General features: G+C 52.0%; 1 protein-coding gene across 7 annotated transcripts in view; it reads right to left on the reverse strand.

The window, feature by feature from the left end:
• Positions 1 to 4443, reverse strand: part of TRIM9 (tripartite motif containing 9) — a 70670-nt gene extending 66227 nt beyond the window's left edge. For all 7 annotated transcript variants that reach the window (XM_064715961.1, XM_064715955.1, XM_064715959.1 and 4 more), the window contains exon 1: positions 3548 to 4443. In XM_064715961.1, coding sequence (XP_064572031.1) covers positions 3548 to 4363 — 816 coding nt within the window. In that variant the 5' untranslated portion in view covers positions 4364 to 4443. The remainder of the gene's footprint in view (positions 1 to 3547) is intronic.
• Positions 4444 to 23080: the final 18637 nt, after the last annotated feature.

Genomic DNA, 23080 nt, shown 5'->3' on the forward strand with positions numbered 1-23080 from the left:
GAACTGCAAGGTGCAAATGGAGCAGAACTGATCCCAGGGACAGAGCCCGTGCCCGGCCGTGCATTTTGGGGCCATTTTGGTTGATCTTGGGTGCAGCCCTGGCTGGGCTCTGGTGCTGCCCAAGGTGGATCCATGGAGGAGATGCTTTGGATAAATCCCTGCTTTATTCTGGAGCTCCATCCAGCCTGCACAAGGCATCAGAGAGATCCCTCCCAGCCTGTTTGTATTTGTACACAAGCATCCATCCATGCACCCATCCATCCATAAGAACACCATCCAGCTGCTGAGCCTGCACTCTGCACACATTTCCAGCAGAAGAGGGACTCAGATGTGTGAGGAATAAATGATTCAGCTCCATCTTGTGCTCCTGCTCCTGGCATGCCAAGCAGCATTCCAGCTCGTCAGGATAAAAACCCAGACAGCTGCAATATCTGTGCAAAACTGGGACAATTCAGATTAAAAACCCATTTCCCTCTGTGTTTCTCTGAATATTCACCCTGCTCCCAACAAGTGAGAGGAAGATGGGGGCAGAGAGGATTTGCCACAATCTGTGTCCAGCTTGGAAAGCCCAGCTCCCTGAATGACAATTGATTGTGTCTCAGCACAGATTATTTTCAACGATCATCCCAGAGAACCTTCAGGGAGGAAAGGGGAAATTGGGGCAGCTCCCAAAAAGGGCTGTGAAAAACCCTTTGGATTTGTTTCTAATGGGGAGCACGGTGCAATTAGCAGGGATTGATTGCCCTGGCTCTGGCAATCACCTACTGGGGCATGAACAGAGCTCAGCCAGGCTCTGGGGACAATCCCAGCCCCCCTGGGCCACAAGGGAAGAGCATCCCAAAGAACATTCACACCAAGAGGTGCTGGAATGGTGCAAGAGAACTCAGGAGCTGCCTGACGGGTGTAAATTAAAAGAGAGTTGATTTAGGTGGGATATTGGGAAGGAATTCTTGGCTGTGAGGGTGGTGAGAGGTTGGCACAGGGTGCCCAGAGAAGCTGTGGCTGCCCCTGGATCCATGGAAGTGTCCAAGGCCAGGCTGGACAAGGCTTGGAGCAAACTGGGATAGTGAAAGTGTCCCTGTGAATGGCAGGGGATGGAACAGGATGGGATTTAAAGTCCCTTCCAATCCAAACCATTCCATAATTCCCTCCTGTGAGCTGCAGGTATCATTACACTGCCCATCACAGAGAAAACATCGGGCAAAAAGAGACAGTCACCCCTTCAGCAAATCTGTCCCACTGCCAAGGGACTGTGCTCTCAAATGACACCACCAGACACTTCTGCAAGAGGATCACCACTCCAATCCACAGGTGCTTTGGTTCCAATGCCCAGTCCCAACCAGGAGCAAGCTTGGAAATCGTGGGTATTGGTTCTGCGGTTTTTGTTTGTTTGTTTTGGTTTTTTCCCTTGGTTGGTTGGTTGTTTTGGTTTTTGGGTTTTTTTGTTTTGTTTTTTGTTTTTTTTGTGTGTGTATGCAACAAAAATTAAGGTAAATAAGCTTTCCCCCTGATTTTGTTAGATGGCATCTCAAGTAACAATCTGAGTTCTAGCCTTGAAATCACTCCTTCAATTATTCCTTAACACCACATTTAACTCCACAGACTCCTCCCCTCCCCTAAAAAGCAAACTAGCACCAGGTAATGGCAGTGAACCCCTGCAGAACCACAGCTCTCTCCAGACAGATGAGGCTCCACTGTCCAAGATCATCATTTGAAATAATGTTACATTATCCTCATCTGTCAGCTACATCAATGAAACAGCACTTGGCTAAAGCTCTCCCCTGGGAAAAGGGATTTGGAAGGAAAAGCTAAAGCTCATTTCATTCCAACCTCTCTGCCATGGGCAGACACCTCCCACCAGGGCAGACCAGGCTGCTCCAAGCCCTTTCCAATGAGAGTAAAGCTCTCCAGGTGGAATTCCCTGAGTTCCAAACTCTGCCTGTTGCTTCTCATCCCTCTGCTCCACTCCACAGCATCCTGGCTCCATCCTCTGTCTCCTGTCAGCAGCTCCCCTGTCACCGGTGCCACCCTGACCTTGGGCATCCCACACCAGTGCCAGCACTCTGGGATCAGGGATTGCACCCCATGGATGGGGACAGGGGCACCAAACTGCTCTGGTCTGGCACATCTCCACAAGAGCTCTGCAAATCCAGAGTGGAGCTGCTCCTGCTCCCAGCAAAGGGGGTCAGGAAAAGCCCCTTCCAAAGCACCACCAAACCTTCTCCCCACAGCGTAAGGTGGTCAGGAAAGCACCACCAAACCCTTCCAAAGCACCACCAAACCTCCTCCCCACAGCATAAGGTGGTCAGGAAAGCACCATCAAACCCTTCCAAAGCACCACCAAACCTTCTCCCCACAGCATAAGGTGGTCAGGAAAGCACCATCAAACCCTTCCAAAGCACCACCAAACCTTCTCCCCACAGCATAACGTGCTTACCCCCCTTTTTGGGGGCCACTGTGACAGTGACAGCCTGTCCCTGCATGCACCCACTGACCCAATTGGGGTGCAGAGCTCCATCCCAGAGATCTGGCCCCTGCCAGAGCATCCCGAATTACTCCTGGAAAGCAATCCCAGCCCAGTCCCTCCCACCGGGAGGTCACACCCTCCCCAGCCCCGTGTCACAGGTCCCCCCCACCTGCTCCCATCTGCTAGAGCGGGGCCAATGAGGGCGATGTTCATGCAGGGAATGACGCCCATCCCTGTCCGCCCGTGTCCCGCTCACTTCTGCCCCAGTTCCCTCGGCCCCTGCTGCGAGCAGGGAGGGAAGGGAGGCAGAGCATGGATGCAGCTGAAGATGATGATGATGGCCACATCCCTGCCTCAAGCTCCTCCACGAACGCGTGGGGAGCGAGTGCAGCTGATCAGTATTCAGGGACAGCTCCCGGCTGCCCGCTGCCTCCTCCTCCTCCTCCTCCCGGTGACTCCGAGTGCGGCAGGAGGTGGCTCCCCGCGGCTCCCACGGTGCATTCACGCCTCCCTCCTCCTCCTCCTCCTTCCCAAACCATCGCTCCTGTTGCTTTCCCAGCCCTGCGGCGCGGATGTCCCCGAGCCACCCCCGGGGGACCCTGCCAGCTCTTTTGGGGACCCGCGTCAGGGGAGCATCATCTGCACGATGCCAAGGTCCCCACTCCGAGGGGATAACACGGGACCGGAGAGGATGAGGATGGCTGAGGATGAGGAATGGCCGGGGACGGGAATGGCTGAGGATGAGGAATGGCCGGGGACGGGAATGGCTGAGGATGAGGATGGCCGAGGATGGGACGGGAGAGGATGGGACAGCTGGGGATGGGAATGGCCGAGGATGAGGATGGCCGAAGATGGGAATGGAAGGGAATAGGAATGGAATGGCCGAGGATAAGGATGGCTGGAGATGGGATGGCCGAGGATCGGACAGGAGAGGATGCGATGACCAAGGATGGGATGGCCGAGGATGGAACAGTTGAGGATGGGATGGCCGGGGATGCTCCCACACTGCCAGCCGGGGAAGATGGAACCTGTGGGCACAAGGCGGCTCTGCTGGGGCTGCTGGCACAAGCCGGGGCTCACCTTGTGCAGCTTCCACATGGCTCCCAGCGCCTTGACCTCGTGGCTGGAGTGCTTGCCCTCCTCCAGGCACTGGTAGCACACGGGGCTCTTGCACTGCACGCAGTACATGCTGTGGTTCTCCAGCTCGTGGTCGGTGCAGGTGGAGATCTTGCGGGGGCTGAGCCGGCGGCTGACGCGGCCCTGGGCCGGCGGCACCAGGCGGTGCTTGGCCAGCGGTCCCCGCGGCGGGTGGCACCGCAGGCGGCACGGGTCGCAGTAGAACACGTCGCACTGCTCGCACATCACGGCCGCCTCCTTGGGCGCCTTCTCGCAGAGCTGGCAGCGCAGGGCCGCCGCCCTGCCCTGCTGGTAGCGGTCGATGACGCCCTCGAGCAGGCGGTTGCGGGGGAAGCCCCGCAGCCCGCGCTCGTCCAGCACCAGGCTGCGGTGGCACTGCGGGCACGTCAGGCACGCGTTGCGCGGCGGCGGCGGCGGCGCCAGCGCGGCGGGAGGAGGCGGCGCGGCCGGCGGGAACACGCGGACCCCGTTCGGGGACTTCTGGCACGGCGTGGTGGGAGCGCTGGCGAAGCCCCCGTAGGAGCCGTAGCCGCTGTCCGCCTCGCTGTACAGGCTCATCTTGTCCAGGTCCAGGTAGTCATAGTCGGAGACGGCCGAGCCCGAGGCGCGGCGGCTCTGCGGAGACTCCGAGTCGGGCGTCTGCACCAGGATGTTGCGGGCGCACGCCTGGCACAGGTTGTGCGAGCAGGGCAGGATGATGGGCTCCCGGTAAAAGGAGCCGCACACCGGGCATTTCAGCTCCTCTTCCATCTCTTCCATAGGGGAGGGAAGGAGGAGGGCGGCGGCGCGGCTCCGGCAGCCGCGGCAGGAGCCCGAGGAGCAACCCGCACCGCACCGCGCCTCGGCGCCGACTGCCGCCCGCTCGCCGCCCGCCGCCGCGCGCGCCGCCGGGCCCCGCCCCCCCGCCCCGCCATTGGTCCGCCCGCCGGCGCGGGGGTGCGCTGCGCGCTGCGATTGGCTGATACGCCCGTCCATCAAATAGCGGGCCCGCCCCGCGGCGCCTCTGCGGGGGCTGCGCTCGGGGCTGCGGCGCGCTGCGGGGTCCGTGAGGGAGAGCGGCGGTCCCGGGCACGCCGCCGCTCTTCCCTCTGCTCTTCCCTCTCATCTTCTCGCTCATTTTTCCTTCCCCGGCTCCCGGGAACCGGCACCACAGCCCCGCGGTGCCCGCAGCATCCCCTCCCCGGGATCCTGGGGCGCTCCTGCGCTTTCCCCTCTGCCCTCACGAGGTGACTGTGGCAGTGCAAGGGACGCGCTGACGGATGCGGTCGTGAGGGAGTAATTGTAGTGACTGGCGTGACCGCACGCGTGTGGTGCTGGCGGTGCCGCGGCTCTCCGGGGATGGCAGCGGTGCCCGGTGCCTTGCCGTGATCCCGGCGTGGGCAGCGGGACGCGGTCGCTGAGGCTGGGACGCCCCCGTGGGGACGCGCTCCGCCACTGGAGAGCGGGGACAGCGGCCCCGAGGGGCTCCCGCGGCTTTGCCTCTCAGCCCTGCTCGCTGCCAAGGTCGGCTGAGGTCTTAAACCCTCCTGGCAACAGAGCGGCACAGCGGGTCCTGCGCAGCCAATGGAAAAATGGGATTGCTCGGGATGCCGCTGTGTTATCTCCTATTTCTCTCTCTCTCTGCACAAATCTGGGGCTGCCCGTTGGTGCAGATACTCTGTGCCCTCTGTGGTGGCTTTGGGTTGGGTCCAACTCTTGGACCCAAACATCAGAAGGACCTGGACCTGCTGGAGAGTCCAGAGGTGGCCATGGAGATGCTCCAAGGGCTGGACCCAGGCTAGGAGAGCTGGGAATGTTCACCTAAGGAAGAGAAGGCTCCAGAGAGAGCTCAGAGCCCCTGGCTTAAAGGGGCTCCAGGAGAGCTGGGAAGGAATTGGGAACAAGGGATGGAGAGAGAGGACACAGGGAATGGACTGAAGTTAAAAGAGAGATGATTTAGAGCAGATATTAGGGACAAATTCTCCTTGTGAGGGTGGGCAGGCCCTGGCACAGGGTGCCCAGAGCAGCTGTGGCTGCCCCTGGATCCCTGGAAGTGTTCCAGACCAGGCTGGATGGGGTTTGGAGCTCCCTGGGATAGTGGAAGTTGTCCCTGCCATGGCACCTGTTTCCATGGTGGGGAGATGGCAAAAATCCTGGGGGCACCCAGGGCTGTGAGTCCCCTGCTTGCCAGGACCCACTGAGGGGCTCCTTCCCCTCTGCAGCGGGGCCAGGCAGGTCCTGGCATTCAGGGAGCGGCTGCAATTCCCAGCTCCCACACTGATTTTCAGGCAGGGGGGAAGCCCAGATGCCCAAGGAAGGCTCCACCGTTTCTCAGACTGACAAGGAAGGACAATTGATAAAGAGAAAAGGATTTCCTGAGAGCTTCCTTTTTCCATTCCAGTGTGCTTTGTTCCTCCCTTTCTGTTTCCTCAGGCTCTGTATTGGCCGTGGCTTCCCCCGGACTCTGCTGAACATTCCTCATTTGCTCCCTGATGATGTCTCTGCTCAGAGCTGCTCATTTTTTTCCCCCTGCTCTCCCTCCTCGAGCTGCCCTTTTGCTGAAATAAAACCATCATTCCTCGTTTGCCTCTTGTTTCCTGTGGCCATTTTTCACCCTGGCAGGTCTGGGATTGCCGTTCCTGCTGGAGTGATGCTGCTGCTCATGGAAATGGGCAGAGAGAGGAGCACAGCCAGTGCCTTTGGAAGCAACCCTTGGTCACGAACACGAAGCTGATTTCTGCTTGGCTCTGCAGCTTGAGTGCTGCTCACACTCTGGCTGCGCTTTATTTACAGCTGTCACACAGTCCCTGTCACACTTGTCCCTGCCCTGAAGCTGCACAGCTCTGGACCTGCAATAATTACTTGACACAGCTTCAGCATTCACTTGTCTGATGTGGGTGGGGTCAGTTAAAGCGTGGAGAAATTGTCTTGTTCTCAGCTGGCTCCTGCTGTTCTCCTGTGGCTCTCACCTTCCCACAGAGCCATGGAATCTGTGAGGTTGGAAAAAATCTTTGGAATCATTGAGTCCAGCCTTGATCCCCACCTTGTCCCCAGCCCAGAGCACTCAGTGCCACTGTGGCAATCTCATTTTCTGGAAAAATCTCCTCACCCAGGATTTTCTCCTGGGAATATGAGAAGCCTCAGAGAAAAAGGAAAACAAATTCTTATCTCATTTGCTTCTCCTGCGTTGTGCTCACATGTGGAATGTGTTTGGAGATTGTTTACCAACAGGTGATTGTTCCATTGGTTTTCTGGGAATGACTTATTGACCAATTGGGGTCAAGACTCTAAAAAGAGTCATGAGTTTTCATTATTATCTTTTTAGCCTTCTGTCTGTATCCTCTCTGTATTCTTTAGTACAGTTTAATATAGTATTATTTTATATAATGTAGTATTATAAAATAATAATTATCCTTTTGAGAACATGGAGTCAGATTCATCATTCCTTCCTTCATCTGGGTCCTGACAATAACAATGTGCCACCTCCAGTGATTCCCTGGACACCTCCAGGGATGGGGACTCCAAACCACCCCAGGGGTCCCTTCTAATGCTTGACCCCCCTTTCCATGATGAGAATTATCCTGGATTTTCCTGCTGTAGAAGCTCCTCCATCTCCTGCTGTTGGTGCATCTCCTGTTGTAACCAGGCTCTGCCCTGGAGAGGGTGGAAGCCACCTCTGGGCTGAGATAAATTAGAGTCATTTAGACTCTATAAGTGCTGTTGGATCCTCTTGGTGAATGGTAATAAATATCTGAGCCGGGCTAGAGCTCATAAATAAAAGAGGAATGAACCAAGACAACAACTCTGCAGTCTCTTTATTCATCCCACACCCGGAACACCTTGAGGAGATAAATCAGAGAGTGGACAAAGGCTCAGAGCTCCTCAAAGGAGAGAACTGGGAGCGCCAGAACCTTTCCAGAGAGGCCTCAGGTGTCTGATGCAAGCAGATCTTCCACTGCCATGAGGGAAACCTGCTCCAGGCTCTGGGAATGTGTTTCCTCTGGTGCCTGGAGGTCCCACACGTGGTGCCTGGTGTGGTGGTGTTCACAGGGGTCTGAGGATGAGGGAAGAGACGAGGATCTGACTCCATGTTTCAGAAGGCTGATTTATTATTTTATGATATATATTATATTGAAACTATACTAAAAGAATAGAAGAAAGGATTTCATCAGAAGGCCAGCTAAGAATAGAAAAAGAAGGAATGATAACAAAGGTTTGTGGCTCGGCTCTCTGTCCGAGCCAGCTGACTGTGATTGGCCATTAATTAGAAACATCCAACTTGGGCCAATCACAGATGTACCTGTTGCATCCCACAGCAGCAGAAAATCATTGTTTGCATTTTGTTCCTGAGGCCTCCCAGCTTCTCAGGAGGAAACATCCTAAGGAAAGGATTTTCCATAAAAGATGTCTGTGACAGCCTGGTCCCCACACAGGATCTGTGCTGCTCCTGTAGAACCCCTTGTGCTGGAACCCTCTCCCTGTGCCCCCCTGGGGACATCTCAGCAGATGCAGCCAGAGCTTGGAGCTGCCTTTTGTATGACTCCAAGACATTGGCAGCTCATAATTCATCCTGTCACCAACCAATACGCCCTCCTCCTCCTCCTCCTCCATCCTTTTGAGAGGATGAGCTCTTGGCTGACAGGAGCAATCCTCGTTTGTGAGTCCCTGTGTGCACGACCTTGAAATCAGCATCCCTGAGCTCATCCTGCTCCCTCAGCTCACCCACATCCTGATTTCCCTGTCCTGGGGACAGCTCCTGGCAGCAGGACAGGAGCTGAGGTCACTCTGCTCTCTGGTGCCAGGAGCATGGTCAGGAATGCTGGCACTGTGCCTGGAAAGGTTCCAGGGCTCCCAGAGTTCTGGCAGGAGCTGCCTCCCAGAACAACCTCCAGAGCTTCTTGGTGGTGACATCATTTGCTCTGAGCACCATTTCAGGAGCTCAGAAAGCTGGAAACCTTTCCCATTTGTTTCTAAAGTCTCCTTAGATGCCAGATTTTTGTGGATGATTGAATCCATTGAATACAGGTGGCATCTTTGTCCAATGTCACAAACATGAAGGATCGAGGAAAGGCTTTGTGCCTGTAGCCAGACCTTGCAGTTTTTGGGCATTTTGACCATTTTGATGCCCATTTCTCCAGAATCACCTTCCCTTCACCCAGGACAGGTTCCTTCCCACCCCTCTGGGCTGCTGCAGGCTGAAGGCAATGCCAGCTCTGCTGCCTCACTGCTGGCAGGGAGCTGCTGAGGTTTCCTGGGGTTGGATGGATTGTGGAAGTTAAAGGAAAGCTTCCCAATGGCAAAACACTCAGAATTTTTCCTGTTGTGTAGGAGGAAGACAAAGAGGCTCAGCACAAGGAGGATGTGGAGCTGCTGGAAAAAGTCCAGAGGAGCCACAGAGCTGCTCCAAGGGCTGGAGCCCCTCTGGAGCCAGGCTGGGAGAGCTGGGAATGCTCCCCTGGAGAGGAGAAGGCTCCAGGGAGAGCTCAGAGCCCCTGGCAGGGCCTGAAGGGGCTCCAGGAGAGCTGGAGAGGGACTGGGGACAAGGGATGGAGGGACAGGAGCCAGGGAATGGCTCCCAGTGCCAGAGGGCAGGGATGGATGGGAGATTGGGAATTGGGAATTCCTGGCTGGGCTGGAATTGCCAGAGCAGCTGTGGCTGCCCCTGGATCCCTGGCAGTGCCCAAGGCCAGGTTGGACAGGGCTTGGAGCATCCTGAAATAATGGAGGGTGTCCCTGCCATGGCAGGGGTGGCACTGGATGATCCTGAAGGCTCCTTCCAACCCAAACCATTCCACGATTCAGGGATTTCTCTGTCTCTCCCTCTCTCTCCCCAAACACTCAGGGCTTGTTTGGCTGATGAGCAACACCAGCAGAGTTGTTCATCACCACCCACACGGAGTGGGTGTGAAACAACCCCTGTTCCATGACTGCTCCAACCCTTCCCAAGGAGCTGTGGAGGTGTCCAAGGCTGCTCCTTGCTCTGGCACAGGGTCCTGAGAAACTCTAATGGCAACAGTAACTGTGGAACTGATTTAATGGTTTTATCCTCTGTCAGACTTTAATTACAATTGCTGAGCATGATGCCTCAGGTTCAGCTTTTCTATTTTTCACATTCTGTGCTGCTTTAGTCTGTGGGTCTGGGGTTCATATTGTGGGATGGTGAGCTCTGTGCACAGAGCAGGGAGACAAAACAATTCCTGCTCCAGCTGGGCACCAAGGACAAATGACCCAAATCTCAGCCCCAGAGCACAAACCCCGAGGGCTGGAGAGAGAAAAACAAGCAGGGTGGGACTGCCTGGGCTAAAGCTGGGATGGGACAATGAACTGCAAGGTGCAAATGGAGCAGAACTGATCCCAGGGACAGAGCCCGTGCCTGGCCGTGCATTTTGGGGCCATTTTGGTTGATCTTGGGTGCAGCCCTGGCTGGGCTCTGGTGCTGCCCAAGGTGGATCCATGGAGGAGATGCTTTGAATAAATCCCTGCTTTATTCTGGAGCTCCATCCAGCCTCTGCTCTAGGGCAGCCTGCACAGGGCATCAAGCACAAACTCTGCTGATTAAACCCAGCATTTAATTGGTAGCACAGGGTAGGGATAAACCCCCAGTGCCAAACGAGATTGTTTTTCCCTGAGGAATTCCAGCTATGACCATGGGCATTGGCAGGGATAATGCTGCCCAAAAACATCTCTGGAAATCACTTCTGAAAATAAGGTGGCAAAATTGCTCCATCAAGTATGAGCCAGCCTGGCGAGGTGCCAGGATCTGGGCATGTCTGACTGGAGAAGTTCAAGCTCAAATGATGCCTCAGAGTGAGATGTTCTGAAAAAAAAATCTGTACATCTCAATGTGCTGCTTACTTTCAAGGGTGACATCATTTATTTTTAAGTCATTATTTTTTCTTACTCCCAGGAGCTGGTGGAAAATTTCTGATTTTTATCAAAACCGAGCAGAACCCATTGCTAATACAGGGGAAAAGCAGAGCTTCAAGTCTAAATTGTGATGCTCCTTTGACCAGCCTGCCCACTTACTCATCCCCTCTGGGATTAATGCCCCACTTCTCCAGCTTGTGACTCATTTTGGAGAACAGCAACATTAAATTCATCCCACCATAAAAATCTGTCCTTCCTCCCACGGCCAGTTTGTCTCCATCCTCCTCTCCCTGCTGCCCAAAGGCTCAGCTGGAACACTTGGTGCTTCAGATGTGCTGCAGGTGGGACATTCCCTGCGCCTTCAGCATTGAAAAAAGAAGATTTGTCCAAAATTTATTGGCTTCACAAACGACTGAAGGTTTGTTTGACCTGCCCTGGAAGAGTCCAAGGTCAGGTTAGACAGGGTTTGGAGAAACCTGGGATAGTGGGAGGTATCCCTGCCATGGCAGGAGGGGGAATGGGATGAGCTTGAAGGTCCTTCCAACTCAAACCATTCTGGTATTCTCTAATATTCCCATTTTCAGCCAATTTCTGCTTCTTTTGAGCAGAAAGCTGCTCATTCAAAATGATCTCCTAACCTCTGCAGTACAGACATCTCTTAAAATAAAATCTAAATTACAAAGTTTTAAATTCTAAACTCTAAATTATATCTAAATAGAACAATTAAAGTGGATCTGCTGATGAGTCACCCAGGTGTTAGAGAGGCCTTCAGGAGCAGCTTTCCCATTAATGGATGGAGTGGGATATTTTCTTTCCAAGCCTCCTTCCACTCCTCCCAGCTTCTGGCTGAGAACTTTGGAGGAGAGCAGCTGAAAACTTTTTTGGATGTATCAAGTGGGAGGCTCAAATCTAATGTATGGCTGAGTCTGGTGCAGATTTCTCCTCGCTGCCATGGCAACCAAACTAACTAAAAATAAGAAGCATTCCCATAAATGTCAAAACACTCCATGCTTCCGTGACGTATGGAGGATCTGACCTGGAATCTGCAGCCATTATGTAACGGTGTTTAACATTCCTCTAATTACAGGGGAAAATTATCTCCAGGTTAGATGCTTTGCATAACTTTGGGAGTCAATCTGCCTCCCCTGCGTTCTTTGGGGTTTGTGTTGGGGATGGGCTGGAGGTGCTCAGAGCAGCTGCTCAGCACCTGCTGTGGTTACGTGTGAGGGGACACTCATGAAACCGGTGCCAGTGTCCATCTGCTCGAAATAACCACAAAATAAACCACTAAATCCGTGAAATCTGGGCTTCTGGAAAAGCTGCCCGTGCAGGTGGCGGCTCTGGGGGAGCTCAGAGACCCAGACACCCCAGGCATGTTTTAGGGGTTCCCTCCCAGGTGTGCAGGTCCTGCTGGAGGGGGCAGCCCTGACCGGTGATGCTGCCCAAGGGCTCCAGCACCTCTTCCTGAATCAGAGAGCTGAAATCAGGCAGGGATGGATGGGCAGAGCCCAACAGGATGAAGTTTAATAAGTCTAGGTGCTGAGCTCTACATTTTGGGCACAAAAATCCCCTACAACATTACAAGCTGGGGACAGAGTGGCTGGACAGTGCTCAGGCACAAAGGGACCTGGGGGTTGACAGCAGGCTGGACATGAGCCAGCAGAGTGCCCAGGTGGCCAAGAAGGCCAATGGCTCCTGGCCTGGATCAGGAATGGTGTGGCCAGCAGGACAGGGAGGTCATTCTGCCCCTGTACCTGGCACTGGTGAGGCCAAACCCTGAGTGCTGTGCCCAGCCCTGGCCCCTCAGCTTGGGAAGGACCTTGGGACACTGAGCACATCCAGAGGGGACAACGAGGCTGGAGAGGGGCTGGGAACACAAACCCTGTGAGGAACCCCTGAAGGAGCTGGGGGTGCTCAGCCTGGAGAAAAGGAGGCTCAGGGGTGCCCTCATTGCTCTCCAAACCTTCCTGAAGGGAGGCTGCAGACAGGTGGGGTCGGTCTCTGACAGAACCAGAGGACACAGAATTCAGCTATGACAGGGAAGGTACAGGTTGGATATCAGGAAGAAATTTTTCACCAAAAGAATAATAAAGCACTGGAATGCTGTTCCTAGGGAGGTGGTGGAATCACCATCTCTGGATGTGTTTAAAAACAGACTGGACATGGCACTGGGTGCTGTAGTCTGGGTGAGGTGCGAGGGCACAGGTTGGACTCAATGATCTCAGAGGTCTCTCCCAACCTCATCATTCTGTGATTCCGTGACTCTGTGGTTCTGTGAATTCTGTGATTCTGTGACAGGGCCTTGGGAAGGGAGCCTGGGAGACTTGCCCAGGTGTGGGTGTCTTCATGGTGGCCTGGGATGAGAAGGATGGGATGATTCCCACGGGATGAGTTTGTCTCAAGTTGCTCCAAGTGGCCTTCAGGAGATGCCCAGGCTCCAGGACACTCCCCTGCTGCAGAGCCTTCATCAGAGGCTGGGAATGTCCTGCCAAGGCCAGCAGAAGGTGCCACCATTCCTCACGGTGAGCTTCATGGAATCCTGGAATGGTTTGGGTGGGAGGAACCTTCAAGACCATCCAGTCCCAACTCACTGCTCTTCCACCAGCCCAGGTTGCTCCAGCCTGGCCTGGGTTTCCTGCTGGATGTCCTTTATCACCCTTTCTGTAAAATCTTTTTCCTGATATCCAAACTGTATTTCCCTTTATGCAGCTTGAGATTTGGGTAAAAGCTCCTACCCTGAAAGCTGTGGGAAGCCCAGCTGAGCACTGACACCCTTCCCAAATCCTTCAGCTGCCCCTCAGGGATGGGGTGGTGGATCCCATGCTCCAGGCCTGGCTGGGATGGCTGTCCCTGGCCCTTCCCAGAGGAATCTCTGCTTCCCAAGGTGTCCCCCCCTGTTCCCAGCATGGATCTCTGGTGTGGGTGTTCCCAGCTGCCTGCAGTGACACGCTCTGATGAATCCAGGGGGTGGTGGTGGAAGAGCTGAGAAGATGTGAGAGAAGCAAACCAGGCTTGTTCCCATTCCTGGCTGCCCACTCCTCATGCAGACTCACCTCTGGCTGGCACAGCAGAGTTTGAAATCTCAATAAAAGGGCAAAACAGACAGAAACTGGCACATTGAGATATTCAGGGTTTTGTGATTTGATCTCATCCCAGGTGGCTGTGGAAACATCCTGGGATGTGTCCATTGTCCAACCATGGATAGCCAAGGTTACTCCTCCCACACACCACTGCTACCTCCTGCTGTTCCAATGCCAAGGTTAATTCCAAAAAAGTGGGAAATCCTTCTTTGGAGGTTCATGCCAAGCACAGGCACATTCCTTGCAAATTCAGGGGGTCTAGCACTGAAGCATCCAGCCTGGGCTCAGCGATGGAAGAGGTGCATCCCATCTGCCTCAGACATGGGGAAAGGAGATGTTGTGTCGCAGACATGTTTTATGGAAAATCCTTTCCTTAGGATTTTTCCTCCTGAGAAGCTGAGAGGCCTCAGGAACAAAATGTGAACAATGGTTATCTGCTGCTGTGGAATGCAACAGGTGCATCTGTGATTGTTCTTGTGTGGTTGTTTCTAATTAATGGCCAATCACAGTCAGCTGGCTCAGACTCTGTCCAAGCCACAAACCTTTGTTATCATTCCTTCCTTTTCTATTCTTAGCCAGCCTTCTGAGATGAAACCTTTTCTTCTATTCTTTTAGTATATTTTTAATGTAATATATATCATAAAATAATAAATCAAGCCTTCTGAAACATGGAGTCAGATCCAGGTCTCTCCCCTCAACGTGAGACCCGTGTGAACACGGTCACAATGTTGGAGCAGGTGAAGAGGAGGGGATGTGGGAAGGATGAAGGATCCATCCTCTGGGCCATTTTGTGTGATCACCTCCCTGCACCTGGAGCATCCTCACTGCACCTCTCTGGCAGGGTGGATCCAGCAGGATTTTGGGACAGAAGAGCTCCTTGCCTGTGTGACTCCAGGCCTTGGGATCCTGCCAAGGGAATGGCACCTGATGCAGGGACAAAACCCACTCCAAGAAAAACCTTTCCCTTTTTTTCCTGGCTGCCTTCACTGTGCTGGAGCTGAGGCAGCTCTCCAGCCTCAAGGAGATGAGGGAAAAGCAAGGTCTGGACCATGGCAAAAGGAAAATGTGGACATCAGGAAATCAGTGCTCTGTGGGATTTGCTGGACAATTTTTTGAAGATTTTTATTCTTCCTCCCTGCTTTTGGCTTTGTGTTTTTTGCAAAGAAACTCCAAAGGCTCTTTCTAGCAAAGCAGAAAGGGCATAATTTGTGTGGAGACTTCACTCACAACCAGTCCATGTGAAAAGGCTGCTAAAATGCCAGGAAAATGAAAGGTCTGTGCATTTCTTTGCCCAGAGCAGCTGTGGCTGCCCCTGGAAGTGTCCAAGGCCAGTTCAGATGGGCTTGGAGCAACATGGGATGGTGGAAATGTCCCTGCCCATGGAGGAGGTGGAATGGGATGGACTTTAAGGTCCCTTCCAACCCAAATGATTCCCTGTAATTCCATGATTTTGTGTCTCAGTGCAGAACTGCTGGGAGCAGAGAGGGGTGTGGGGAACAGGACTGGAAAAATGAGCCTAAAAAAGAAAATGGAGGGAATTAAAATGAGTCAGTCCAGTCCTTTTAGACCTTGGAGAAGCCCAGGAAAAGAACAAATCTGCTTTGATGGGATGTTTCAATCACTGGATGCCCAGAGCCAGGGTGAGGCATGAGCAATTGGGAAAGAAAAGGGAAACACTGCAGCATTTCTGTCTGTAAAAAAGGGAATTTTTTGGAGTGTCTGGGCTGTGGCACCTGATCCAGACATCCCATAAGGCTCTAAAGGGCTTTTTTCCTCCCTGAAGGAGAGTGACAAACTGGTAATGCTGCACCCTCCTTCCTCCTCCTCCTCCTCCTCCTCCTCCCACGACTGCTCTGCATCCATCCATCATCCATCCCTGTGCCACCACACCTCCTTCTTCCCACAGGAGCTTCCACCAGGTCTGTGCTGGCACTGAGATCATCTTGGCTTTTTATTTTGCTGGAGATTCCTTCTCCCTTACCTAAGACGTGGGTTTTTTTGGTTTTTTTTCTCCTTTCTTGTTTTAATTTTTTCTTTAAATTTTTTGTTCCTGCTGCCATGGCAACCTGGATGGATTCTGGTCACGGCTTTGGCCTCCCTGGCTGCAGATGGCCTCAGGGACATCAATCACCAAGTGCCAGAGCTCCCTGGGGTCTGGCAGGGCTGGGAATGCCCTGCAGGCAGGGATTGTGCTGGATCCTCCCTCATCCCCCCAGGATGGGCTCCCTTCTCTCTCCTCCCTGTGGATCCTCCAGGGCTGGGTGCTGGGAAGATTTGAGGGGGTTATTTTGGGCAGTGCCCACCTGGGATGGCAGGAATTGGGTCTGTGTGCCATGGTTCATAGAATCATAAAGTCATGGAGTGGTTTGGGTTGGAAGAGACCTTAAAACTCATCCAGTGCCACCCCTGCCATGGCAGGGACACCTCCCACTGTCCCAGGCTGCTCCAAACCCTGTCCAACCAGGGATCCAGGGGCAGCCACAGCTGCTCTGGCAATTCCAGCCCAGCCAGGAATTCCCAATTCCCAATCTCCCATCCATCCCTGCCCTCTGGCACTGGGAGCCATTCCCTGGCTCCTGTCCCTCCATCCCTTGTCCCCAGTCCCTCTCCAGGCACTTTGGAGGGAGGTGGGAGCTGCATCCCTGGTGGTCCCTGGTGAGATGTGACCTCAGCCAGAGGTGCTGCTGCACTTGGATGGAGGAGGAAAGCTGGGAATCTGCAGACTGCTCCCCTCTGAGCTCACAGCTGCCTTCCTCCCTCATTCCCTCCTCCTCATCACCAGCAGCTCCCTCCAGCCTCCCTGGAGGGCAATCCATGGCCATTCCCACCCTGCCAGTTCTGGGCAGCTTCAGCCATGGATGGAGAAGGTGCCACTGCTTGAATTTAGCAATTCTTCCAGGAGTCCTCACCATGGACTCATCCACCCTCCCCTGCAGCTTTTATTTCTTCCTCAAAAGGGGCTGACCTGGCCTGAACTTTTCCAAGAAGGCAGGAAGGACACCTTGTTGTAGTGTGTTGTAATGTCCTGTTTTAGACTTCCGGGTCCCAGGTCCCTTCCCCAGGTGTGCCTTCACGCCTCTCCCTTCCCCCTTGCCCCCATGCTGAGTGAGTCCTGTCAGTCAGGCTTAACATTCCAGCAAAGGCGTCGTGTGGTTGGTTGAATTCAAAGGATGCCCCTCAGGCCCAGAGGTCATTGGCCTGTCTAGCTGTCATTCTCCCCTGAGACCCCGCCCCCCCACCTGGTTGGTGGCTCACCTGTCCCCTCCCCACCCCCTGAGCTTAAAAGGTGACCCCAGCCATGTGCTCGGGATTCTGTTGGAGGTCTCCCCAAGACTCAGACCTCTGTAACCATGGAATAAACCACTGCATATAACCCTCCGGCAGAATCCCTCCTTTTTTCTCTTCCCCTTCACCTGAAGTCTCTTCCTAAGGTAAACGGAGTCCCTGACAAGCCTGGACTTGTTTGGTGCCCAGCTGAGACCACCGGAAGCCAAAGGTGTCTCTGGGGTGATACAGCACAGCTGTGCCTTGGCTCAGCAGCGAGGGTCAGACTGGCCCAGGCACAATCTAACTGGTAATATTGGGATTCATATTCCAATAACACCTGGCATGGGAAACGGCAGCTCTGGCTGCCTGGAGCTCGGGCTGATGCCTTAACCCAAAGCATCTCTTTGTGGTAGAGATGCTTTGTTCCCTCCTTATTCTGCTTCCCAGTTCTTGTGACCAAATTTAATATTCCCTGTTGATGTAAGTGATTTTCAGTGGAAATGGACCTTCAGCTTGAAGTTTATTTGCATTTTAATAAACCTTCTTTGACAGAGAACACCCTTCTCTATTCATCCCCCACAAAGGAGGAGTGAATTGAAAATCATGCAGGAACTTAATGCAGCTGAAAGGAAATTGCAAGCTCTGACTTGGCTGCACCGAGAAATCTGGAGATCAAATGATCCCATCTGCAGTGGGCACCAAAAGGAGCAGCAGCTGCTGATGGGAGGCTGGAGAAGGGAAGGGATTTGGGGAAGGATGCTCTGGAATGGCAGCAGTGTCCATTTAAGAATGGAGGGGTGGTGGACTCTCAGAATCTCTGCTGCTCACCGTGACTCTGAGGTGTGTACAAAGTCTCTTTTCCCAGCCTGGCAGTCAAAGAAGGAGTCAGAACTCTTCTATTCTTGTTCTCAGGGTTGTTTGTTATTTCTTATCTATAACATTCTTTCTCTGACCTGCTGAGGTCTGTCCAGCAGGTCAGGCTGAGGTGGTGTTATATTTTTTATACTAAAAACTACCTGTACGTTATTTACCATAACTTCCCAATACCTATCACCTGTGTTAGACAGTGAGCTTCCACTCTAAACCAATCCCAAAGTGCCAACACCGCCCAGAAGATGGAGACCAAGAAGAAGGAGAAAGGCTGGACAAGCTCAGATTCCTCCATCTTGCCTCCTGAACCCCCATTCTAAAAACCCCAAAAATCTATTTTTCACCCTGTGATAAACTAACTATCATTCTGCTTAAACTCTCTTGACTTGTAATTCTTCATATAAAGGTTGGTAATTGTTTTTCCCAAGCGCTAAATCAAAGGCACAGGAGACTTGGGCTCCTTGCCAGGGTCTCTGAGCCCCCTGGACAGGGGTTTGAGCCCTCCAGGGCAGCCAGAGGAATTTCCTGGGTTCTGACAGTGGACCCTGGGCTGGGAGTGTCTCCAGCAGTGAACACAAAGGGAATGAGTGACCAGTCACTCTGATTTTTAAAGATTTTTCTAAGCCTTCTGATGTTTACATTCTTGTAATGAACTTTCTCACACACTTTCTGTAAATAACTTATTGTTTTGTATTCTTTTGTGGAGGAGGAGAAATTTGATGGGCTGTTGGTTTGTCCAGTGTCATGGGAGAGGTGGCACTGTCACCCTCCAATCCACTGTCACTTTTGGAAATCTATAAATGTTGGAGTCAGAAAATAAACTTTTCTTTTTCCACCTTGAGAACAGCAGTGTGTGCCCTCATGTTATTTTGTGTCCTACAGTGACATTGACCCTTCTCCAAGTCAGTGACCTCTGGTGGCTCAGGGATTGGATCTGTTACAAATGAGAGCAGGCTCCTGGTACTAAAGTGATATTATTTTATAATAAATACTTATTTCAGTATTTATTATAAAAAATAAAGGCTTAAAGCAAGGGAGCCTGGGGCAAGCAGGAGTGTTGAGTTTGCAACCGACCCCAACAAGTGAAGAGATGAGAATCTTGACTCCATGTTTCAGAAGGCTGATTTATTATTTTATTATATATATTATATTAAAACAAAAGGATATATTAAAACTATACTAAAAGAATAGAAGAAAGGATTTCATCAGAAGGCTAGCAAGGAATAGAAAAGAAAGGAGTGACAATAAAACCTTGTGACTTCTCACAGCCTTGACACAGGTGGCTGTCATTGGTCATCAAGTAAAAACAATTTCAAATGCTGGGTAAACAATTCTCCAAATCACATTCCAAAGCACCAAAACACGGAGAAGCTGAAGCTTCTCAGCTTATCAGGAGAAAAGATCCTAATGAAAGGATTTTCCATAAAATATGTCTGTGACACAGGAGCATTGCCATCGAGGATGAAGCAGCACCGGTGCTGGGGTTGTTCAGCAGCGATGGCCCCGATGGCCCTGACGGAGTGTGTGAAAAACGCCAATCACTTGTTTTTAAAATTTTAAAAGTTTAATAGTAATAAAATGGTGATAAAAATAGTAATATAATTAGAGTAATAATAATTTGGACAATTTGAATTAGGACAATATGAGACAATAGAAACAAAGAGTTACAGACAGTACCTTTTCTGGGCAGCACAAGCCTGAAAAAGGCCCCACGTTAACAGAGGATTAACCCTTAAAAGCAACAGCCTGTTGCATATTCATACAGCTCATCCATGATGCATAAATTCCATTCACACACAGGATTCTGGCTGGGCAGTGTCAGCTTCTTCCTCTGGATCCTGGTGGTGTCATCCTGCCCGAGTGAGGCAGGAAGAAGTTCATTTCTCCTGATAATGGAGCAATAAATTCTCTTTCTGTGAGAGATTCAGGTGTCCTGTGGCTGCTATCTCACTGCAAGTCCTTTCTTTAGAAAAAAAAGTATCCTACATAGCACAGTTTCTATTTCAACATTATGTTATAATCTAAACTATATTTAACACAGCACTTAAGAGAATTAACACAGCATCACTTTCTAACACCACACATATAATATTCATTTGAGTATTTGTGAAAAGCCAATCATAAAATACACATTTTTCACAAAAGTGAGTCGCTATTTCTCACAGGAGCATGGCCTGTCCGAGAGGGCTGTGCAGGCAGAAGTGGATTCCCAGCTCCCTTTCCCTCCCAGCCCTTGGAGGATGCTGCAGCTCCATCTGTGCCCGGCGGTGGGAGGAGCGGGAGGTGGGCACAAAGAATTAGCAGAGAACAGGATCCCAGCGCCTGAGATCTTCCCCATTGTCTTCTCTGTCACTGAGCACAGGAATATTTAGCACCACCCGAGCGGAGCAGAGCCGGCTCTGCCTGCTGCACTTGGAAACAGGAGCCAAAAGCTCCCTATTTATATCTGCTCAGCAGCTGCTTCCTGAGCCCTCCATGGGCTGGGGGGCTCTGGGGATGTGCATTCCACAGCTGGGCTGAGAGGAGTTAAATATCAGAGAGTCCTGGAATGGTTTGAATTGCAAAAGGACCTTAAATCCCATCCCATTTCACTCCTGCCATGGCAGGGACACCTTCCACTGTCCCAGGGTGCCCCAATGTCCAGCCTGGCCTTGGGCACTGCCAGGGATCCAGGGGCAGCCACAGCTGCTCTGGCAATTCCAGCCCAGCCAGGAATTCCCAATTCCCAATCTCCCACCCATCCCTGCCCTCTGGCACTGGGAGCCATTCCCTGGCTCCTGTCCCTCCATCCCTTGTCCCCAGTCCCTCTCCAGCTCTCCTGGAGCCCCTCAGGCCCTGCCAGGGGCTCTGAGCTCTCTCTGGAGCCTTCTCCTCTCCAGGATGAACATTCCCAGCTCTCCCTGGAGCCTTCTCCTCTCCAGGGGAACATTCCCAGCTCTCCCAGCCTGGCTCCAGAGCAGAGGAAATCCAGCTCTCAGAGCATTTTTGTGTAAATGTCCAAGTGATAATAACAGAGGAGCTCTGTGCTGGTCCTGTGCTGGTTTGGGTACATGCAGCCTGGTCACACAGAGCTGGAGGCAGTGCCAGGCTGGCTGTGTCACCTCACTGGCACAGGGTGCCCAGAGCAGCTGTGGCTGCCCCTGGATCCCTGGCAGTGCCCAAGGCCAGGCTGGACAGGGCTTGGAGCCACCTGGGACAGTGGGAGGTGTCCCTGCCATGGCAGGGTTGGGATGAGATGGGATTTAAGTCCCTTCCCGCCCAAACCATTCCCTGGTTCCATGGCTCTGTGCCCTGCAGAGGAGGTGGCTGTCAGGCATGTCTCCATGCCATGCTCCTGGTCTCCCTCCCACCCCTCTCTCTCCTCACCAATCCCCCCCTGGGGCAAGGAACACCCCAAACACTGAAGCGTGAGGGAGATCAAGAGAGAAAAATGATTATTATTATTATGGCTGGGAGGAAAATATCAGTGGAGAGGGGAGGGGAAGGAATGAATCATTTTTGACAGATGTCCCCACACTGCAAATGCTGCCTAGCTGTGGAAAAAAATTCCCACAAGCTAAGGGGAGCCTCACTGTTTATCTAAACAGAACAAAAATGGAAAAGCTTTCATAGAATCCCAAAATGGTTTGGATGGGACCTTAAAGCCCACACAGTTCTGTGTGCCATGGCAGGGACACTTTCCATTATCCCAGGTGGCTCCAAGACCCATCCAGCCTGGCCTTGGACACTTCCAGGGATCCAGGAGCAGCCACAGCTGCTCTGGACAATGTTTGTTACATCCCATGCTTCATGCAGAGGATTAATGGTTTTGAAAATGCTTCATAATTTACTCTCTTTAATATGTATTTTGAAAATATTTTCCAAGGTCTGAAAGGGTCTCTGTGGCAGCGAGCTCTGCCTGAAATGGCTTCAATCACCTTTACACTGGCTTTTAAAACAGGCCATTAATTCAATTTTTAAGGATGTTTCTTTAGCCCTGAATAGCCCTGGTGAGGAACTTCTTCTCCTGGTGCTCATTACAGCTGTGCTTCTTCCTTTGTGCAGCAAGAAAGGACTGAACACAATTCCTTAATTCCCAATTAATGGTTGTCATTATCTACCCCTTGTATGTATAAATAACCAGCTGGAGAATGAGACAACCTTACAAGGTGCCCTGACTCACAGGAAATAATAAATGGTGAAGAAAAACCTTTATCCAAGTAAGGAATAAACAAGACATTTGCCTTTTTAAAAGAGGATGACTCTGGAAGAAAGCTCTTGCACACAACAATTCCCAGGCATCACTGACTCATTGTATTTATAGGAGAAATTACTTTTCATGGCAAAATTTCAAGAAGCCCCAGGAAGCTTTAATCTCCAGGCAGAGGAATAAGTCAGAGGCCCCACTGGTGATGGTTTTAATTCTTAAAAAACCCACATTTTGCACTTCCAGGGGCTGCCAACCTGAGCCTGCCTCGGAGGCAGCTCAGCTGATACCTTCCCAACAAAGCTGTTAAATGTGGTGACAGGGAAAGGGAAGGGGCCCGGCAGGAGGTGCCACCTCCAGGGATGCTCTGGAAGGGCAGGAGGGGAAGCCAGAGTCAGGCTGAAGTCACAGATGGCTCTGCCAGCATTCCCAGGGATTTTATAAGTGCAGGGAAACTCTCAGGGAGCAGCGGCTCCTTCTCCATCCATGTGAGAGATGATTCCTGCCAAGCTCCCTTCCAAAACCACCTCTGCAGGGGCAAACAGCTCAAATCCCAAAGGTGAGGCCACAAAATGCTCCTGGCTCTGCCTGAGCTCCCACATCCCCTCCCAGGACATGGAGGGAAGGCTGCCCTAGGACAGAGGCTGGATGGAGCTCCAGAATAAAGCAGGGATTTATCCAAAGCATCTCCTCCATGGATCCACCTTGGGCAGCACCAGAGCCCAGCCAGGGCTGCACCCAAGATCAACCAAAATGGCCCCAAAATGCACGGCCGGGCACGGGCTCTGTCCCTGGGATCAGTTCTGCTCCATTTGCACCTTGCAGTTCATTGTCTGTCACTGACATATTTTATGAAAAATCCCTTTGCCAGGATTTTTCTCCTGAGAGGCCTCAGAAGAGAAATGCAAACAATAATTATCTGATTGCTTAGATTGTAGTTTGGAGGTTTCTCACCAACAGGTGCATCTTTGATTGGTTCAGTGTGAACTGTTTTTAATTAATGGCCAATCCCAGTCCAGCTGTGTCAGGACTCTGGTCAGTCATAGGGTTTTTATTATCATTTCTTGTCTAGCTTCTGATGTCTCTTTTCTCTTTCTTTAGTGTAGTTTTAGTAAACCACTATAATATGATATGATAGAGTATAGTATAATATGATATGATATAGTATTATAATATAATATAATATAATATAATATAATATAATATAATATAATATAATATAATATA

This window comes from Zonotrichia leucophrys, chromosome 5 (assembly GCF_028769735.1).
Source record: "Zonotrichia leucophrys gambelii isolate GWCS_2022_RI chromosome 5, RI_Zleu_2.0, whole genome shotgun sequence".
Lineage (NCBI taxonomy): Eukaryota > Metazoa > Chordata > Aves > Passeriformes > Passerellidae > Zonotrichia > Zonotrichia leucophrys.